The sequence below is a fragment of the Caenorhabditis elegans genome, chromosome III (genome assembly GCF_000002985.6).
Source record: "Caenorhabditis elegans chromosome III".
NCBI classification, from domain to species: Eukaryota; Metazoa; Nematoda; class Chromadorea; order Rhabditida; family Rhabditidae; genus Caenorhabditis; species Caenorhabditis elegans.
Window position 1 is genome coordinate 12,781,530 of NC_003281.10, and position 21,217 is coordinate 12,802,746.

At 37.7% G+C, this 21,217-nt stretch overlaps 3 protein-coding genes and 1 non-coding gene across 4 annotated transcripts; 2 read left to right on the top strand and 2 right to left on the bottom strand.

Annotated features, from left to right (window-relative positions):
- The first annotated feature begins 3,624 nt into the window (after positions 1-3,624).
- lgc-37 (Ligand-Gated ion Channel) lies at positions 3,625-11,647 on the top strand. The gene is made up of 10 exons (NM_067261.7): positions 3,625-3,714; positions 3,757-3,866; positions 3,912-3,982; positions 5,468-5,697; positions 8,183-8,409; positions 10,263-10,509; positions 10,837-10,954; positions 11,003-11,156; positions 11,205-11,272; positions 11,442-11,647. The coding sequence occupies exons 1-10, from the start codon at positions 3,632-3,634 to the stop codon at positions 11,583-11,585; spliced, it is 1,452 nt and encodes a 483-aa protein (NP_499662.2). The 5' UTR covers positions 3,625-3,631; the 3' UTR covers positions 11,586-11,647.
- BE10.1 (RING-type domain-containing protein) lies at positions 6,114-7,991 on the bottom strand. Its single transcript, NM_067262.4, has 5 exons — positions 7,905-7,991; positions 6,951-7,363; positions 6,567-6,790; positions 6,371-6,513; positions 6,114-6,327 (listed from the first exon to the last, which is right to left on the bottom strand). Exons 1-5 carry the CDS (start codon positions 7,919-7,921, stop codon positions 6,150-6,152), a joined length of 975 nt encoding a protein of 324 aa, NP_499663.1. The 5' UTR covers positions 7,922-7,991; the 3' UTR covers positions 6,114-6,149.
- Positions 11,648-11,856: 209 nt separating the features above from the next.
- Positions 11,857-16,628, bottom strand: agmo-1 (Alkylglycerol monooxygenase). Its single transcript, NM_067263.9, has 8 exons — positions 16,523-16,628; positions 16,201-16,428; positions 15,842-15,993; positions 15,003-15,202; positions 14,820-14,945; positions 13,620-14,101; positions 12,325-12,484; positions 11,857-12,070 (listed from the first exon to the last, which is right to left on the bottom strand). The coding sequence occupies exons 1-8, from the start codon at positions 16,588-16,590 to the stop codon at positions 11,969-11,971; spliced, it is 1,518 nt and encodes a 505-aa protein (NP_499664.2). The 5' UTR covers positions 16,591-16,628; the 3' UTR covers positions 11,857-11,968.
- A 3,614-nt stretch (positions 16,629-20,242) lies between these two features.
- On the top strand, positions 20,243-20,392 carry BE10.7. The gene has a single exon (NR_052813.1). It is a non-coding gene; the product is annotated as an Unclassified non-coding RNA BE10.7 (non-coding RNA).
- The last annotated feature ends 825 nt before the right edge of the window (positions 20,393-21,217 follow it).

The window sequence follows — 21,217 nt, forward strand, 5'->3', positions numbered from 1 at the left end:
GGTAAATTCGACAAACCCCATAATTTCGGCAAATTCGGCAAATTCAGTAACCTCGTCAAGTTTGGTAAATTCGGCAAACTCAGCAAATTCGGCAAATCCGGCAATTTCGGCAATTTCGGGAAATTCGGCAAATTTGCCGATCTCCGCAAACGGCAAGCCGGTAATTTCGGGAAATTCGATAAATTCGGTAAACCAAGCAAATAAGGCAAATTCGGCAAACTTGCCGCACACTCCTGGTGTTGAGACTGAGTACCGTAATTTTGGAGCTCTTAAATTTTTAAGCGTGCGAAACTTTTTCAGAAAATTTTGACATACATTTTCTGTATGCGCATCCAAATAAACAAACCATACAATTTTGGAACTCCAGAAAAAATTTATAAGTGCCCGAAAAATCTTGAATTTTGGTATTCAAAAATATTTGGTATACATAGGTATTGGATAATATTTTTGGTTAATCCAAAAATTTGAGCAAAAATTAGTTCCTGTCATATTAACCTAGAATACCGTTTGCAAAAAAAAAACGCCATTTTTTCATTAACAGGCACATAGTAAAAAGCAATGTTTCAGTTAAAAGTGGAACACGTAGAAAACAACAAAAAAAAACGAATGCAGGAACCCAATTAGCTGCCATGTCACATACACATATTTTTGGTGAGAAGTCAGTAGAAGAACAACGGGAGAAATGAAGGAAAGATGAGCTTCTTCTGCTTCTGCTCCTTCTTCTTCACAAAAATGGTGTGACAAACATGTATTCACCCGCTCCCCTTGGGGGCCTATATTTGGTGGATAGAAAGCGGGTGTCACTTTCTCCTTCTATTTCTATGTGCCCTTTATGCGCGGCTTTTTGTCGTTTTGAATCTCAAAAACCCGATACTTGTCATTTTTGTAATGTTCTAGGACTTTTGGGAGTACAAATTTTATTTTGACGTTTTCCTGCCCGTTCGAAAAATCCTCAAAAATTTGCTTTCTACGCCAGTTTCTAGTAGGGCTTTTTGTCCAAAATGACACGTGGTGTCATGCTGTCCCATAGCTCCACTGCACACAATTGGCGGGAAAATATTGTTTTGAAAATTTGTGACGTCACAGCGCATTTCGAATAATTTTTTTCAAGCATCGATTTTGTGAAATTTTTTTATAATTTTTCGAATAAATGTTTGTTTTATTTGACATTTTTGCTTCAATTTCTAAACTTAACTTGCAATTTTTTTTTAGAATTTCGGTGAAATTTCGGTGAAAATTTTAAAAATTAAGTAACATGAGAAAATTATTTGAAACATGGTAAAAAAATTTAACAAAAATTGATTCAAAATACGCTGTGACGTCACAATTTTTCAAAAAATTATTTCCCGCCTTTAGTGTGCAGTGGAGCGATGGGACAACCCTGACACCACGTGATATCTCCACGTGGTGTCAACCTGTCCCATAATGGTGTCAACCTGTCCCATAATGGTAACGGCATAAAGGTACGATCTACAATAAAAGCGGGAATTGAGACGCAGTGTCGCATGGTTAAGAGCGTGTCGACGTCACACTTTTATCGGCAAAAATTCCCGCATTTTTCGTAGATCATAGCATTATGGGACAGTCTGACACCACGTGTATCTCGAATAAAACAGTTTAAAAAAGTTTTAAAAGAAATTTTCCAAATTTTTTGGAGTTTTCTGACTTTCCCCCTCAAATGAATAAGCTAGTTTTGGATTTTCTTGATTTTTTCAGGGTTGAAAAAATTAAATTCATCAAATTTTTAAGGAAAGCAATTTTTAAAAAATTAATTTTTTCCGGCAATTTTTAAAAAAATGTTTTCAAATTTAAATTTTGCGATTTTAATTTTTTTTTAAATTTTTGTGAAATTTAAAATCCTTAAATTCGGAAATTTCAATATTTAAAATTGGTTATTTTATTTTTTTTATACATAGCTCAGTCCTACTGTACCTTCTCCTACTGAAATGTGTATTTTCCTGACAAAAACATGTAATTTCCTTGTCTCTGAAGAGTTTGAAATTTTCAAGCCTATGATCAACGATTCAGAAGCTTAAGAAATAACAAAAATTGTAGGCTTTTTTGAGTTCTAGTTCCTTCTGAATTTCTAAAACAATTTCAAAAAAAAAAAAAAAAAAAATTTCGTGGCGAGACCATTTTTGGGGAAAATTGCATCAAGGGGGTTCTGGTCTTCCTCATTGAATTTTTCGCGCTCCATTGACAAGCTGGACAACGCATGGGAAAGTCGTGTACTCCACACGGACTAAAATCGAGCCGCGACGCGACACGCAACGCGCCGTAAATCTACCCCAGATATGGCCGAGCCAAAATGGCCTAGTTCGGCAAAAACTCTTCCATTTCAATTTAAGAGTGAAGCCAGTAATTCGTAAAGTCCCAAAATAGAAAATAGTGAGATCCTACAAGGTGATATACGAAAACCAAAAGTAAAGGAGTAGTACGTCCTAAAAACACAACTCTTTGTTTTGAATGACAACTTCTTCTTCTCCTACCCTCTTCTTCATCCCCGGGGCTCCGTTAAATCAATCTGATGATGCACTATTCACAAGCATTTACGGGAAATGTGAGCCAATTTCGAATCGGTGATTGAGGCAAAAAAAGGGGGGGGGAGGGGGAGCATAGAAAAACGCGTTATTTTTGAAAAAGAAGAGCTTTCGTCTCGTCTCTCGGCTCGGACGACAATGACTACTTTTTTAGACTTGTTCACTAAAATTCCAAAGATTTCTGAACATTTCTAAAGAAATCCCAAAACTTTTAAGAGGTGTTTTTTTTTTGCTCTAAATAGCAGAAAATAGGCTTAAAAATCAACGTTTAATTTTTGAAGGCAATTATTATGGTTTTTCGGCGGTCTTTGGAATTTCTCATTGCTCGTTGTTTTTTTTTGAATTTTCTAATTTTCCGGGATTTTTTTCTCTTCCGCCTCCCCTCCACCACCAAGCTTAAGCCTAAGCCTAAGCCTGACTCTACGCCTACGTTTAAGCCTAAGTTTAAGCCTAACTCTAAGCGTAAGCCTAAGCCTGAGATTAAGGATAAGCCTAAGCCTGTGCATAAACCTAAGCCTAAGCTTAAGTCTAAGCCTAAGTTTAAGCCTAAGTCTAAGCCTAAGTTTAAGCCTAACTCTAAGCGTAAGCCTAAACCTAAACCTAAACCTAAGCCGAAGCCTAAGCCTAAGCCTAAGTTTAGGCCTAAGTTTAACTCTAAGCCTAAGCCTAAGTTTAGGCCTAAGTTTAACTCTAAACTTAGGCCAAGGCTTAAGCGTAAGCCGAAACCTAAACCGAAGCCTGAGTCTAAGCCTACGCCTAAGCCAAAGCATAAGTCTGAAAAAAATGTCTTGAGTTTTGCCTGAAATTTCAAAAATAAAAAAAAATTACGCAAAAAAGTTCAAAAATTGAAGAAAAATTCTAGACTATTTTTAAAAATTTTTAAGCTCCTAAAAAACTAAAACATCTAAATCTACCGGTTTTTACCAAAATTAGTGTTTTAATTATTTTCCGAAAAAAGTTAGAAAAAATTTGTTTCCACTCCTTGAATTTTTATCTGAACAACTCTAGAGGTTTCTAGAGGTTTCGGGCTCATTAACACGACTTTATTCTTGGCTCAAAAAATCATATTTCCCAAAAATTTCAGCCAAATCATGGTGACCGTATTCATAATTCCCATCATTGCTCTAATCCATGGACATCATTCTCAGGCTGTCATAGACATGAAGAGACAACGGTAAGATTTACGGACAAACAAACAAACATACAGATATTTCAGGTTAAGCAGCCGAAGCACAACTTACAATCAGACGTTGATCCGCTATACCACCAAAGTTTTGGATACGATTTTGTTGAATCAAGACAAGAATTTTCGACCCGTGAATCCTGGTAAAACATTTCAATGATTTTTATACTACTAAAATATATTTTCAGACAACTCTCCACTTCAAGTTGAAGTTGACATTTCGATCCGATCAATGGGTCCAGTTTCAGAGCAGAATATGGTAAGATACAATTTTTTTTTGAAATTTTGAATCCCCACCAAAACGAAAAGCCACACGGACCAATCAGCGTCGTCGAACTCCGCCCACTTGATCTGATTGGTTTGGGCGGAGCAAATCGCTGATTGGTCGGGATGTTCTCAATTTGGAGGGAATTCAAAAATGTTTTTTTTGTGATTTTCTTGGTATTTCTGAATTTGCAGATTTTTTTCATTTACGATACTCCGGTTTTCAGCTTTTAGAACGTATCTAAATCAGGCTTCTTTAGCCCAAAAAAGTGAAATGATTGTTAATTTTTTATTATTTTAAAATTGCTTTTCCTGATTCCTGAAAGCTCCTAAATAATGTTTGCTGTTGTCTTTCCTCTCCTGCATTTTATCGTGAAAAGTTAATGACACAGAAAAAGAGAAAAGGAAAGAAGGATCTGGCAGGATACACTTAAAATACATGTAACATTGTCACGGAACTCTGTAAAAAAAGAAATTCTAGTTCCTAGATAAGAGGGAAAAATAAGGAGTATGAGGGGAATGTGTTCAACGAAAATTCCATAGTTTGTAGCCTATGTAGTTTATATAGTATGTGACGTCACACTCAACGTCTTTAAGAATTGTGGGTGGTGTCTTCGTGGTGAGACCCTTCGAAAATATTTTGACGAGAAATTTAAATTTTCTGGGAAAACTATTTTGGCGGGAAAATATGATTTTTCAGAGAAAAATTGTTTGGGGGAAATTTAAATTTTTTAGAAAATATTTTGGCGGGAAAATATGATTTTTCGGAGAAAAATTGTTTGGCGGTGCACTCAAATTTTTTTGAGAAAATATTTTGGCGAAAAATCGAATTTTCTGAAAAAATTGTTTGGCGAGAACTTTCCATTTTCTGAGAAAATATTTTCGGCGGGAAATTTAAACTGCCTGAGAAATTATTTTTGGCGGGAAGTATGATTTTTCGGAGAAAAATATTTTGTTGTGGGAAAATTAAATTTTTGAGAAAATATTTCTGGCTTCCCTCATAAATTGAAATGGAAGAGTTTGCCGCGAACTAGGCCATTTTGGCTCGGCCATATCTGGGGTAGATTTACGGCGCGTTGCGTGTCGCGTCGCGGCTCGATTGTAAAACTAAATGTATTTGTCCGTGTGAAGTACACGACTTTCCCATGCATTGTCCGGCGGGCGATTGCCAATGGAAAAATGGAGAAAAATTCAACGAGGAAGGCCAGAACCCCGTGAATATTTCGGCGGGAAATTTAAATTGTTTGAGAAAAATATTATGTTTTGAGGAATTCAAAAAAAAAAAAAACTTTCAGGAAATTCTAAGAAAATTCTGGAACGTTCTAGAACCTTCTGGAAAATTTGTGAAAGCTTTTTAAATATTTTTTTTTCGAAAAAAAAAACAAAGCAATTTTTCAGCTCTGGCGAATGACTTTTTAGTCAATTTTCAGACAAAAAAATAGTGCAAGATTAATTTGTTAATTTTGTTTAAAATTTCCAGGAATTTTCACTGGATTGCTACTTCCGTCAAAAGTGGCTCGACAGACGTCTCGCGTTCACCCCAATCAATCCTTCCAAACCCGAAATTCCACTGGCCAGCAAGATGCTAAAAGACATTTGGATACCGGATACATACATTAGAAACGGACGAAAATCATATTTACATACACTAACGGTGCCAAATATTCTATTCAGAGTACGGTCAGATGGTCAGGTTCATGTTTCACAAAGGTGGGTTGTTCGTTGCTTGAAAAAAGTACCAGCTTTATGCCTGCCCACCTGCCTAAGCCTGCCTACATGCCTAAGTACTTGCCTGCCTTCTTACGCACCTGCAGATTGTCAACGTGCCCACTTAATGCCAATACTTATCTAAAGACCAGTCTGCCTGAGTAAGCCTACCTATCTGTACATTCTGCCTACCTATGTACCTGCCTACCCATGCACCTGCGAACCTATGCGCCTGCAAACCTATGCGCCAGCATATCAATCTGCATGCCTATTGACCTACACCTCTGCCTAATTGTTTACGGCTATGTAAATAATTACGTCTACCTACAATCCTGCCTGCCTACCTATTTACTTGCCTACCTACTCTTACGTAGCCGCATACTGTCCCTTACTAGACTAACAATCACAAGAAAAAAAATCAAAAGAAGCAATTTTTATCAGTGTTCTGCCAGGGCTCAATCCGAAAAGTGAATGTCCTTCCCGACAACGATCAAGTACAAAATCGGCTCCGAATTCATGTTGACAATATCGTGGAAACGAAGATTAGTGTCAGTCAGCGAGATCGGCAGGAGATCGGCTCGGCTCATGGGCTTCTGGATGCTGTAGTAGAAGCGGGACTTCTTCAACAGATCTCTGCAAAGTTTGATGGAACTTTGGCATCAAAGTAAACACGTACTTGTAAGGAAACAAGGCTCTGACAATAGCAGAAAGCCGCGCCGAAGACGGGAACTCCAATTCCAATTGGGCTCGGAGAACATTGTGACCTTGGTTCTTCAGAATGCAGACATGAATTGGAATCGATTCGATTGCTCCGGCGTACTGAAAAAAAAAATCGATTTTATATCGATTTTTGTGTGCATTTTTCTGCATACCGAAATGTTCGAGGTAACAGATTCCGATTGCCCAACGCAGACCTTATCCCCGTTTGCCTTTGCAAGTTGAATACAATACTCATTACAACATCCGGGAGAACCATCGAACAATGGAGTGCTTGATGCTTTTTTACGGCAACCCGAACAGATCACATGATCACATCCAAATATGACGGTATCTGTCCATTCGATAATTCGAGCACACGGACCATCGCATCGAGCTTCTGAAAGTTTTTCAATATGTATTACTAGGACAGTGGCGGGCTATCTAGCGGCGCGCTGTGACAGCCTCAGCGCCATTCGCCGGCGTCGCCGGCAGACGCAAGCGGCGGGCAACATCGGGCGAGTAGCTGGCGCCAACTGGCAATAGAGAAGGCAACTCACTTCCTGAAAACTTCATCATTGACGAAATTTTCTTGGCCGATTGCACGGGCGACTTAGCTTCCAACGAATCATCCGACAAAGAGCTGGTTACAGATCTACTCTGCGATTCTGTCTTTTTCGAAGAACTTTTGATAGATCCCTCTAACTTCTTGTCCGTCTTCTTCTCCAACCAAGTGATTGTGTACGACAACACTGGCTGATTTCCACGGAATTCGGTTGTCAAATCGATTTTCTTAATTTCCGCTGCAGTCTTCGGATCGATGCACGGCGGAAGATACATCTTGGCGTTATCCTGGACTTTGCTCGGCCAAAATGGCATATCCGACAGATTTTGGTAGGGCGAGTTGTTGGGTTGGGTGCCGGTTCCGGTTCCGAAGAGTTGCTCGAATTTCGTGTGGCGTTGGCGTGTTTTCCTATAAGGATTAGAATTTTTCAATTTTTTAAATTGAGAAAAAAATCGGGTTTTTGGTAGGTAGGCGTGCCTACCTACAAATTCGCATGTCTTCCTGTTACCCTGCCTTCTTGCGTTCGTGCTCACCTACTTAAAAGTATGCCTACCTGCAGAATGCCGTACTTACTTGTCTGCCTTCTTACACACCTGCACATTACTCATATCTAACTGCCTACCTACGCGCTTACTCACCTAAAGATCTGCCAACCTATGCGCCTGCCTATCAACCTGCATGTTTACTAACCTACGTGTCTGCCTGATTACCAGGCATTGTCTACCTACCTATCTGTACATTTGCTAAATATATAATTACGCCTACCTACGCGCCTGCCTCTGCCTGTTTGAGCCTGTTTGTCAACCTATGTGCCTAACTTCCTACGTGTTTGCCTACTGCATCGTGTCTACGTGTTTCTCAAGCTAAATCTGCTCTTGCCTACCTACTCTTACTGTCTTATGTGCCTGCCTACCTCCGCGCTTGTGCCTACCTACTCACGAAAACTCACTCAATATTTGGTTCCATGATTACTTCTGTTAAATCCAAATGTTGACCAATTGAGTGTCTTCTCTTCTTTGAATGATAAAATGGGAATGATTGAAATTCTCCCCCCCCCCCCCCCCCCCCCACTGACTCGTTTTGTCATGCTGGAAAAAATTTTAATTAATTTTTTTAATTTACAAGTGGAATGTCACGTAGTGGATTTTTTCCAGTTGCTTTTTTTAAATGAAAAATCCATATATTTTTTTGAAATAATTTTATGGAAAATTAAAATTGTATTTCCAGACTAACAATCCGCTCCCGTTGCCAAATGTTTCTGAAAAAATTCCCGATGGATACACAAGCATGCCCAATTGAAGTTGGATCACTTGGATACTTTTCAAAGGATGTAGTGTACAAATGGAAGGATGTTGAGCTGGACGCAAAAATGGGCAACACGTTGAGCCAGTATCAAGTATTGTCACTATCAAAATCGGAGAGGAATGTTTCGGATTTTAGGTTCTCCGATCGAAGTAAGTAGACAACTATTTTAGAGCTACCATAGTAGGCAGGCACTGCGGTTTCAGGACCTGACGCCTGCCTAAAACCTGCCTGCCTTACGCTGCCTTCACGTATACTTTAGCATAATGCGCAGAAACAGACGGAGGTCGCCTTGAAGTCAGCCAGGCATGAGTTTTAGCGCCTACATGGAAGACCTACTATTTTTTTTCCAATTTTTGCAAAATTTCGCCAACTTTCGTCAATATTCGCCAACTTCTGCCAACTTTTGTTGAATTTTGTCCAATTTTGTCAATCTTAACTCATCATTTTCGCGCTCCATTGACAATCGCCTGCCGGACAACGCGTGGGAAAGTCGTGTACTCCACACGGACAAATACATTTAGTTTTCCGTAAATCTACCCCAGATCTGGCCGAGTCAAAATGGCCTAGTTCGGCAAACTCTACCATTTTAATTTATGAGGGAAGCCAGAAAAAGCAACCAAGATATGGGCGGAGCCTACTCGGCAATTCCCGACAGCCTCTTCCCCAAGTTTGGGCCTTTTCAGCTTCTTACCCAACTCTTGCCAACTTCTAACTCAGCGTATGCCCAAGTCTTACCCAACTTCAACAATTCTAGTGTAAACTCCCTCGCCCGAGTTCTGCCCAAGTCTTAGCCAAGTTTTGCCAACTTCTTACCCAAGTTTGCAAATGTAAAGAACAAACAAGATTCCGAAATCCCGCATGCGCAATGTTTAGCGTAAATCGACACTTTGTCTTTTGATTAATTTCTATTTAAAATAGAGGAATTTCAATGTGATTGAAAGAATTCACAGGAAAACTTGTCCCTTCAAAGGCAAATTCTAAATATTTTTCTCTGATGGCTAACATTGTTTAAAAAAATGTACGAACAAAGTCTGATTTTTATTGCCATTTTGTCTAATAAGCCATATAATTTTTCTAAAAATAAAAAGAAAAGTTATCTTCAGGATTATTCTTCTCCTAGTCAGTCCAATAGTCAAATAATAGTCAGTCAATCCTATGCATCAAATTTTGAATTTTTCTAAGACTGAACTGTTCCTTTAAAATGTAAACTTTTATAAAATTGAAAGACATGAAACAAACATGAATTACAGTAATTCTGTAAATTCTGAACTTAGAATCATTAGGGAGCACACTTGAAAACAAATGAAATAAGGTATGTGAGAATACCGTATCAATCAGATATGTCTGGTACTTCCTCAAAAATATCTATCAGAATATGAGTACGAAATATTATTACTAGTGTGCTTCTTTTCGCGCGACCATCATGGCTCAGCAGGTAAGACTTCGGCACAACGGGAAATGAGATCAAAGTTCAACACACAGGTATAAATTGGGTAAGAAATAGGCAAAACTTGGGTAAGACTTGGGTAAGACTTGGGCGACGCCTCGGGACGACGATGCAGTCGACGACTTTTTTCATTTTTGAGGCGGCGCCCAACTCTTGCCCAAGGTTTACCCAAGTCTTGGCAACTCCTTATAAATGTTTTTATTTTTTGGGCAAGGCTTGGGTAAGAAGTTGCGAAGCCTTGGGTAGGAAGCTGGCGGCAAACGCCGAGTAATATTGATTTTTCCGGTGATTGGTGATTTTAGATTTAGTAGTAACAATATCTGAAAAATATGAAAACTTTTGGAGATCTGTGAAAAACCAATTATAGTATCCGCCTATTTCTTGGCACAGTTTTCAGATTTTTTTTGTAGTTTTCATGTTGGAAAATCTGCAAAAGTATTTTGGCAACGTCTTCGACAATGCAAAAAATTACAACTCTTGAAAATTAGCAGAAAATCAATAATAGGCTCCGCCCATATTTTGGCATAAAAGCCAATAATTTCCAAAAAATTCCAGACATCTCTGTTCTCAATGTATACTTCAAACTACAACGTCAACAAGGCTACTATATCCTTCAAATCTATACGCCGTGCACATTGGTAGTTGTCATGTCATGGGTATCATTCTGGATTAATAAGGAAGCATCGCCAGCTAGGGTCTCATTGGGAATTATGACTGTGCTGTCAATGTCCACAATTGGATTTGGTCTGCGGACGGATTTGCCGAAAGTTTCACATTCTACAGCACTGGATGTCTATATTTTGTGAGTGAAATATTTTTTAGGCAAGTTGCCATGGAATAGGCATTGGGTAGGTACTTGCCTACCTCGTGCCTACTAAAGGCATGTAGGCACGCAAGGAGCCTGAAATATTTATTAGGTAAGAACGTAGGCAGGCATAAGATGGGCATTTTGGTCAGACTCTAATTACCTACTTGCCTACAAATTAAAGTCACATAGGCATGTACATGGGTATGATAATAGAATGCAATAGGTATGAGGTGGGCACGTAGGTAGGCATGGGATAGGCATTATGATGCCCACTTCAACTTACCTACGTGCCTACATCATGCCTACCTGCCTACATTTCAGAACCTGTTTCGTCTTTCTTTTCGCTGCAATGGTGGAATATGCAGTGATAAATTATGCGCAAATTGTATATATTCGGAAACAAATTCACGACTTAAAAGGTCTCGAGCAGAATACCGCGGTGGGTTTCTGGTTCTTTTTATCTAAAACAAATATTTAAAATTTTCAGATGGGCCAAATGTTCACAGCAGGTCTGATGGGAGCCCGCCGCCGTGACACGATTCAGGTGGACGATCTGACTGTGGAGAAGGAAGAAGCTCGGCTTAAAGCAGTTCCATGGTGGAAGAAACTGTGTTTTAAGGATGAACAGGGAAATACTTCAAGTGAGTGGCAGTTGGAAAAAAAAATTAATTTTGAAAAAAATTCTCCAGTGTTCTACCGTATGGCTGTGAAAGCAGCAATTGCCAAGAAAACTTTGAGGAATGGAGATCCGGCTGAGGTATTGATTCATTTTTGGATTAGGCTTAGGCTTAGGCTCAGGCTCGGGCTTTGGCATAGGCTTATGCTTATGCTTAGGCTTAGGTCTAGGCTTAGGCTTAGGCCATGGCTCAGGTCACTGCTTTGGCTTAGGCTTAGGTTCAAGCTTAGGATAAGGCAAAATCTTTCAGGTCGTCAACAAAATCGATAATTTCTCGAAACTGGCATTTCCGACGCTGTACATCATATTCAATGTATTTTACTGGGTTGCATATCTACATCTGATCCCCGATGAAATCGATAGTCTGCCGAATATTGCTGGTGGATTGTATTGATTTTTTTAAACATTGAAGTAATAATAATAATAATAATAGTGATAATAAACTTGTGAGAAAAATTTTTAATTTAAAAAAAAAACATCAACTTCTAGCTTCTAGCGTTCATAATTTTTTGGAATGAACTTGCGCGACACCTCACGAACTTCTGAATTTGCGGGTTCGCGAAACTCAATGAAGTCTCTTTTTATCGACTTTTTTAAAAACATGCCCGACACAACAAAAATCGATAAATGGATCCGGCTCTTTGATTTTTTTTTAGAGGACACTTGAGAGAAAAAATCTTTAATTTAAGAAAAACCATCAAACAAAAAAGGGAAAAGAGTGACTAGAATATGACAGCCTGGAAAGACAATGGAAACAACAACTCTATAAAAATCATATTATTGAACATTTTTCGAGATCGATGCAATTTCTGGAGCCCGTTCCAGGTCACCTTTTTCTGGATTTATTGATTGATTCTTTGAGCAGCATTGGGAGAGTTTCTGGAAGTAAAATTATTAGGATGGATAACACTTTCTAGGCTTCTGGTAGGCCTAGCGTCGTTTGTCAGGCTTCTGGAATAGAGCTTTTTTTTTTTGATATTAAGGATTACATTTTTGGACCTAGAACTTTAAGTTTAGCTGCGTTAGAGGGGTTTTTGTGTTTGGGAGAGTTTCTGGAAGTAATATTATTAGGATGGATAACATTTCCTAGGCTTCTGATAGGCCCTTGTCGGACAGGTAGGCAACTCTATTACCTCCACCAAAACATCAGTCGTCCACAATGCAATAGCCATGATATGCAGTGAAATGACAAAAAGACGATGAGTTCCTGCACCAATATGATCGAACATGAGTACTCCGTAATAGATGAGAACTCCACAACAACGAGCAATTTCAATGTACCGGGCATACCATCTGAAATGAGAATGTTGGACTGGTGGAGTTGAACGGTTCCCACACACGGTTCTGACTTCCCTCATATTTTGAAATGGAAGAGTTTGCCGAACTAGGCCATTTTGGCTCGATCATATCTGGGGTAGATTTACGGCGCGTTGCGTTTATTTGTCCGTGTGGAGTACACGACATTCCGGCAGACGATGGTCAATGGAGCGCGAAAAATGCAATGAGCAAGGCCTGAACCCGGTGAGCCCACCGACTTTGGAAATTTCAGCTTTTCTGACAAAAATCGATAAAGAATTACGTTATCGGAAATTATTGATTTTTTTCTTCAAGATGGAATTATAATCAGAAACGTTTCATCAGAAAATGTATATGTTCCGATAAAAATCGATAATTAGCAATTATTGATTTTTATCGAGAAATTACGGATATCGCTGTCCATTGGAAATTTCTGAGTTTCGATATGAATATGAGATAGGAAACTAGCAATTCCCGACAAAAATCGATAACCGCTACAAATATTAAATCATCGGAAATTATCGATTTTTTAAGAGAACGCTACATATTTGTGGGACATACGCGACGCCGTGAGCCGTCCGGCAGCGGCGCATATCAGTGTACGCTGCCGCTGGCGCAGGCGAATGAAGTTTGCGCCGGCGCCAAAGGATGCGCCGCCGGATTTCAAGCCCCCCTTTTAGCCGTTTTTTTTTAATGTTTTGATGTGAAATTCGTGACTTCCGTCAGAAATTGATGATTGGCGAAAATTGGCAATTATCGATTTTTATCGAATAACTACAAATATTTCTGTTTCAGCAGAACTTCAGAGTTCCAATACAAAATTAGCAATTTCTGACAAAAATCGATAATCGCCAAAAGTACTATATCTTCGAAAATTATCGATTTTTTAAGAGAAAGTTACACATATTGCTGTTTAGCTAGCGCTCGAAAAAATGACCGAGATTTGAAAGCGCTGTGACAAACGCGACGCCGTGCGCCGGTGGCGGCAGCGCATATCAGTGTGCGCTGCCGCTGGCGCAAGCGTATGAAATTTGCGCCGGCGGATTTTAGACGAATTTTTTTGAGTTTCAATATAAAATTCCCGACAAAAATGAATAATCGTCAGAATATTTTTTTTAGTTTCCACACTTACTTCATATCAAAAAATGCTCCAAAACATTGCATCGTAACCACAAAGTATGCAATCTTGACTGTACAATCCAAGTAGCTCAAATGATTCCGGTCGTATTCAAAATGGAAGAATATAGCCAACAACAACAAGAATGACGATGCCACGTAAACTTTCACTAGGATCCTCGCAGGTGGGCTGTATCTGAGAACAGGTTTCTCTGGCTCAGGTACTCCGTGAGCTGGATTAACCATGCTCATCCAATGAAAGAACGGGGTGACAGGAACCCCTGGGAACCAGCCCGGCGGGAATACGGTTGCTTTCAATTTGTTCACAACTCCAGGAAACATGGGCTCTCCTTTCACATCTTTTGTGAATCCTTTGAAAATTAAAATGTCCCAAAGAGCATGGAATTGGAGGTAGATTTGATTGAAAGTGTTCTCGTTGGTAACTAATCCATAGATTGGTGGGTCATCGTGACGTTCGGCTTCAAATGTGTTGAACATCTGGAAATGACAAAAAAAACTTTAAAGATGAAGTTCCACTTGTGGGTGATTTTTTTCTCACAAAAAAAATTGGCGCAAAATTCAAATTTTCTGAGAAAATTCACACTTTTTCAGTCTGTTTGAATTTTTGCGCCAAAATTTTTATCATAAATTTTGAATTCAGCGGAAGAATATTTTATCCTCCATATGAAATTCAAATTTTTTGAGAATAATTTTGGCGAGAAATTAAAATTTCCTATGAAACGGTTTGGGCGGGAAATTCAAATTCTCTGTGAAAAAATTTTCAACAAAACTTTTTCTTGTGGGAAGTTCAAAATTTACGGGAAGGAAATTGGGAGCAAAATTTAAAATTTTCTGAGAAATTCAAAAATTTCTAATTTTGCGCCAAAATATTCTTGCAATTTTAAATATTTGGCGGGTAATTTGAAATTTTCTGAACATCTTTTTGCCGGGAATTTGAAATATTTTAAATAAAGTTTTGGCGGGAAATTTAAAATTTCTCAGAAAAACTTTGGCGGGAAATTTAAATTTTTTAAAAACAATTTTGGCGGGAAATTCAAATTTTCTCGGAAAAACTTTGCCGGGTAATTCAAATTTTTTGAGAATAATTTTGGCGGGAAATTCAAATTTCCAGTGTCAATTTTTGGCGGGAAATTCAAATTTCCAGTGTCAATTTTTGGCGGGAAATTCAAATTTCAAGTTTGTTTGACTAAATTACCTTATCCCAAATAATGAAAACTCCTCCATAATTCTTGTCAATACAATACGGATTTCTTCCATGATGTACTCGATGATGAGACGGAGTGTTGAATACTAAGCCAAGGGGTCCCATGGTGTCCACCAACTGAATTTTAATAATTTTTTAATAAAAATTGAAACTAATATCTAACAATTAACTCACCGAGGTATGCATGATAAATTGGAAAATCTCCGAAAAATATCGATGAACTAAAAATATTGATGGAGGGATGAAGAATGCCTGAATACAGTCATAGATCGCTAATCCAGCATCTTGTATGGCAGCTTGTCGTAGAGCAGTTGAGAAATTGTAGTATTCGGAGCTATGGTGAATTGTGTGAAGACCCCAGAAGAAGCCGGCTTCTGGAAATTTAGTTTTAATGTAAGTTTTAATGGACTTTTCAAAAAAAAAATTTCAAAAATTTCAAAACCCTTTTTTTTCAAAGAGAAGTTGGAATTTGCTACATAGTTCGGAAATTTTCTCGCATGTTTTTTGCGCTTTTTCTTTTTAAAAAAATGGTGCAAAATTCAAATTGCTGAAGATAATTTTTGGCAGGAAATATAAATTTCTGTGAGAACTTTTTGGCAAAAAAGCCAATTTTTTTTGAGAAAAAATTGGCTGTAAATTTAATTTTTCTGATAAAATCATATTTGGCGAGAAATTCAAATTTTCTGGAAAACTTTATGCGGGAAATTCAAATTTTTCGTGAAAAAATTGACAGGACATTCAATTTTTCTATGTAAAAATTTTGGCACGAAGTTCAAATTTTCTGAAAAAGCTTCAGCGGGAAATTCAAATTTTCCTAGGGCATTTTTGGAGCCAATTTCAAATTTTTTGAGAAAAGCTTTGGCGGCGAGTTCAAAGGAACCGATTTTTTTGAGGAAAATTTTGGGGGATTTCAAAATTCAGATTTTTTAGAACACTTCTGGCCAGAAGTTTAAAGTTTCTGAGAAAATTTCTTTCTCTGAAAAATTTTAGAAATTTCTGAAAAAAGTACTCACCATGCACAGCCCGATGCCCCAGATAATACATAAAATCTTGAAAGAACAGGCAAAAAATCCATGTCCACGGGGAATCCCATGGAAGTTCTAATATTCGCCAGTTATCCCACACAATCACGTACAAGAATATCGCGACAGCTCGACCACCAAATCTGGAAAATATATATTTGTCCTCTATCCACTTTGACTCCAACTTTAGTACTAATAATTACGCCTGAGCCTAAGCCTAAGCCTAAGCCAACGGGAACCCTTTGAAAAATGAAAAAAACGCTGTAATCCTAACCTTAAATAGCGTCAGTGGGGGAGCTAGCTAACGCTCCCCCACTGACGCCAAGCCTAAGCTCAAAATGTTTCCTTACTTGAAGCATTGGCTGAGCATTCCAGCACAAATTGACGTTATTGAATCATTGAGTGCAAATCTGTCTTCATGTCCGGAAATGAATAAAATGAAAAACTCGGCAGTAAGAAACACCAGCCACCACGCAGAAACTTCAGCGTTATAGTTCGGAACATCATCAATCGACTCGACGGTGGTCTCGTAAGGTGAGATAAGGTAGAATGCGTGACGAAGATTCGTGAGAGTTAGTCTGAAAGTTGGAGTGGTAACAAGTTAAAGTGGCTAGTAGCCACCTATGCTTGCCTACCACGCAACCTACGTGCCTACAACCAAAAGTAGCTCACCTATCCAGCAATCGATGTCCCAGTGACGTATTTGAGAATACCCTATCCAACCATGCCGTCTCGTTCATCCTCTTTTCATTTGGTTAAAATTTTGTGGAGAAGAGTTCTGGAATTTTTTTAGTCGACTTTAGGCCATACATTTGAGCCTAGGCCTGAGCCTAAGTCTAAGCCCAAGTCTAAGCCTAAGCCGAAGCTCAAGCCTAAGCTTAAGCCTAGGCCTGAGCCTGAGCCTAAGCTTATGTCTAAGTCTAAGCCTAAGCCCAGGCCAAAGCCTAAGCCTAAGCCTAAGCCTAGGCCTAATTTTTTTCAGATTTTTTTAGTGAAGGGGGATAATTGAACAAAATTCAGAACTTCAAGCTTTGGAAAAAAAGAGATGAGAAAGAAGAGGAGACATACATATAGGGAATATTCGTTGTTTAATTCTGGTAGGTTGATCTTCGATTCAACCTTGGCAAAACGGATGACGTAAGAATAATGGTAAGAAGAAGCCGAATCGAGGGAAAGAAGAAGCTGATGTTATTGATGAGAGTGAGAGAAAAAAGAGAGAGGAGGCTACAAGGAAAAGACCGGTCTAAGGAATGGATAAAATGACTAAGACAAGGGAGAAAAGTAGGCATCGGAATGAATAACACAGGCGAACAGATTCACGGATGGGTTTGTTGGTAGATTTAGGCCTAGGCTCGGGTTTAGGCTTAGGCTTACGCTTAGGCTTACGCTTAGGCTTACGCTTAGGCTTACGCTTAGGCTGAGGCTCAGGCTTTGTCTTAGGCTCAGACTTAGGTTTAGCTGCAAGGCCTAAAGTCTCTTGTATCATTGAAAAATAATTTGAAATTCTTTTTCTCACAGTCAAAAAGTGGTGATTTCTCAGTTTTTACCAAAAATAATTTCATGTTATAATTTTTGTCAGTTTAACGTTCTAATCATATACTAATTTTTAATGTTCACAAATTTTAAACCAAAGCATTCCAATTCCTAAAAAAAATAAAAATTTTGGAGAATTTTGAATTTTTTGACAAATTTTTTACTAGCGCCACTTTATCTACATACTTTGGACTAAGATAAAACACAACAAAACATCCATACTTTTCAGAATTCCCTGCTTTTATCTTCCTGCCTAATTGTTAGGCTGGTAAGTTGCCGCTGCATAATAGGTCTGTGATTTAGAAGCTAGAAGCGGCTAAGATGCCCAAGTCGGCAGAAATTGAATTGAGAATTGGTTCGATGGTTGTGTCACTTTGATTCGTGGTCTTCTAAGTACTAAGCCAGGACAATACTGACTTTATATATGGGCATTTTTGTATATATCTGACAAGATAGAGATCTAATAATTACGCAAGTCGTATGAAAATGAAATTTCTCGGATTTTAATCTACAGCCGTAATTTTTACTTCTAAAAAGTATTGAAAACGGGATTAGATATCTAGAGACTTGTGTAACTTTAAGGTATTGAAGACTTTATTACAGTATCGGTAGAAGTTGTGTAAAATATTAGAGTAAGGTGAGATGGATCAAGAGACGCAGGCAGTCTGTTTCTCTATGTTTCTGAAAAAGTTTCGAATTTTTATTGGAAAATTGTCAAATTTTTAATAATTGTATAAACTTTGATATACGACCTAAATTTTTGTTGAATTGCCAAATTTTGGAGAATTTCCTAATTTTTGGTAAATTGGCAACTATTCGAGAGATTGCAATTTTTTTGGTAAATTGTAAGAATTTTGATAATTCTCCATATTTTTTGTAAATTGCCAAATTTATTTTGAAATAGCCGAAATTCTAGTAAACTGCCGACTTTTTGGTAAATTACCAAATTTTTGGTGAACTTCCAAATTTTTGGTAAATTGTATAAATTTTGATAAACGGCCAAAACTGTAGTAAATTTCCAAAATTTTAGTAAATTGGCATTTTTTGGTATGTAACCATTTTTTTGGGAAATTGGCAATTTAAAAAAAAACTGCCAAATTTTTGATAAATTCTCCAAGTTTTGATAATTTGCCAAATTTTTGGTGAATTGGAAAATTTTTGCTAAATTGTCAATTTTGGTATATTGCCAAATTTTTAGTAAGTTTGCAAATTTTGATAAATTGGCAAATTTTTGTGAATTTGTAAATTTATTTGTATTTACCAAATTTTTGTTAAATGTACAAATTTTTGGTAAGCGGCCACATTTTTTGGTAAACTACTAAACGTTTGGCAAATTGCATGAAGTTTGATAATCGGCCTAAATTCTTGTAAGCTGCCATTTTTTTTGGTAGATTGTCAATTTTTTGATAAATTGTATAAATTTTGATAAACGGCCAATTTTTTGTGAATAGCCAAAAATTTTGGTGAGCTTCCAACTGTTTGCCAAGTTAACTTTCGAGATATTGCAAAAATTTTTCGGAACATCAGCAAGTTTGGTAAATTTATAAATTTTTGGAAAACTGCCAATTTTTTGATAAATTGACAATATTTTGTAATTTGCCAAATTTTTTGTGAATTACCTGTGGTATGAAATTCTTAGAAAAAAAACGAAAAACTACAATATCAATTAAATTATACAAAAACGGTTTGCCAAAGTAGAACTACAATTAAAATGGCAAATGTAAGCGTCTCATCTGATACATCCCACTGATCACAATCTCGTGTCGCTCGCGCGAAATTCAATTCATCCCGGTCTGTCGGGCCGCCCGTCGTCGTCATCTGAGAGAGAGAGACAGAAAGGGTAAAGGAAAGGGAAACCTGATCGGTGGCTTATTTTCACTTCATTAGCAGCAGCAACAGCATCAGCTAAACAGGGAGTTCTCTGAAGGAGAAATTGAGTGGTGGCGGCGGTGGACAGCGGTAGATGAGGGATGATGATAGAGGTGGTCACAGTTGAAGTATACATTTGAATAAATTATACAAGTTGTGAAAGGCACAGGATCAAGGGGATCAGGAATTTCGCACTTCGAGACTATTGTATAGAAATCCTCGGCAATTCGATGTACCAAAAATATTGCAAAATCAGATTCACTTTTGGTAAATTGCCAAAATGCTTTGATGAATTGTCTCTTTTTGGTGAACTGCCAAAATTTTGGTAGATTGCCAAGTTTTCAATAAATCACCAAATTTTTTGGTAGATTTCAAAATTTTGGTAATTTATTGAATTTCTGGTATTGTCAAATTTTTAGTAATTTGGCTACTTTTTTTAAATGGCCAAATTTTTTTTTGATAAATTGACAACTATGCTGTAAGTTGCCAATAATTTTTGGTAATTGCTAAATTTTTGGAGAAATTCCAATTTTTGAAACTTGCCAAAAACTTGTTGAATTGACATATTTTTTCGTAAGTTTCAAAATTTTGGTAAGTTTCCAATTTTTTTGGTAAATTGTCAAAAATTTCGGTACAGCTTTTTTTAAATATTAAGTTAAAGTGGCATAAACATTTTTTCCAAAACTACAATCTGATGCCAGAGACCCCCGAAAATCCCGAGAAATCCCGATAAATTTCACTCTTACGAAATCTGCGCGACAATTTCCTAGATATCTCGATTGTACGTGCGAATTGCGGTTTTTGTGTGATGTCCGAGTAAGAAATTCAAAGAATAATATTAAGCATCAAGAGGTGTTGCATTTTGAAGTTGTCTCGCAACTAAAATAGAGATCACTTTTTGGCGGGCGGAAAAATGTTCCCGAATTGTTTATTTCTTTGAATTTTTATATTTCGTTTAATGCTTGGTATAATATTTTCAACCATTTCAAATTTAGGCTTAGGCTTAGGCTTAGGTTTAGCCTCAGGCTTAGGCTTAAGCGTAAGTTTTGGCCTAAGCGTAGGATTAGGCTTAGGCCTAGGCTCAGGTCTAGGCTCGGGGCCAAACTTACGCTGAAGCTAATTCTTAGGCTTGGGCTTAGGCATAGGCTTAGGCTTAGGCTTAGGCTTAGGTTTACGCTTACGCTTACGCTTACGCGCAGGCTTAGGCGTAGGCTTGGGCTTAAGTTTAGGCTTAGGCGGGACAGTGGGGGATAATTCCAACTTCAAAAAAAAGTGCACGAAAATCTGAAAATGTCACAATCTGACGTCCAAAGGCGTTAATAGTTACAAAATCCCAAAAAAATGTACAAATACCGTGAAAAATCGTCTAAATCGTCAATTGCCTAAACATTTATCTTTAATAATTTCACTATATTATGCGCCGTACTTTTTTTGAACATATGTAATATACATATATTTTTGAGTATTTTTGGAAAAAATTGTTTCTTTCACGTTAAGATTTTATATTTTAGCAGGCTTTTAGGATGAGTTTTTTTTTTTTTGGTAAAGTGAACACTGTTTTACTAGGAAATGAATACACACAACATTCTGTGAAAAGAAAAATTAAACACAGAAAATCAAGTAAACCTTAGATTTTTCACCTATTTCTAAACCCAACAAGATCTCCCACAAAGGAACACGTTTCCATGGGATTCGTCTCATTGGTTACGGTTATTACTTTGACCATTCCAGAAAAGAGACGAAAGTAAACGGAACTGTGTTGAATCGAATCGAATCGAAAAATGATGGATTGAATTGGTTTGATGAAGGGGAAACTTTTGTGTTTCGAGAGAACATCTGGGAATTTATGAATAGGTGAGGAGAGAGGGAAATAGTAAGAAGAGGAGGAGGAGGTGGTAGAAGCGCAGATTAAGGTCAACGCACTCGGATTTAGATGTTATTATGGTGTCTTATGGGGCGTTGATC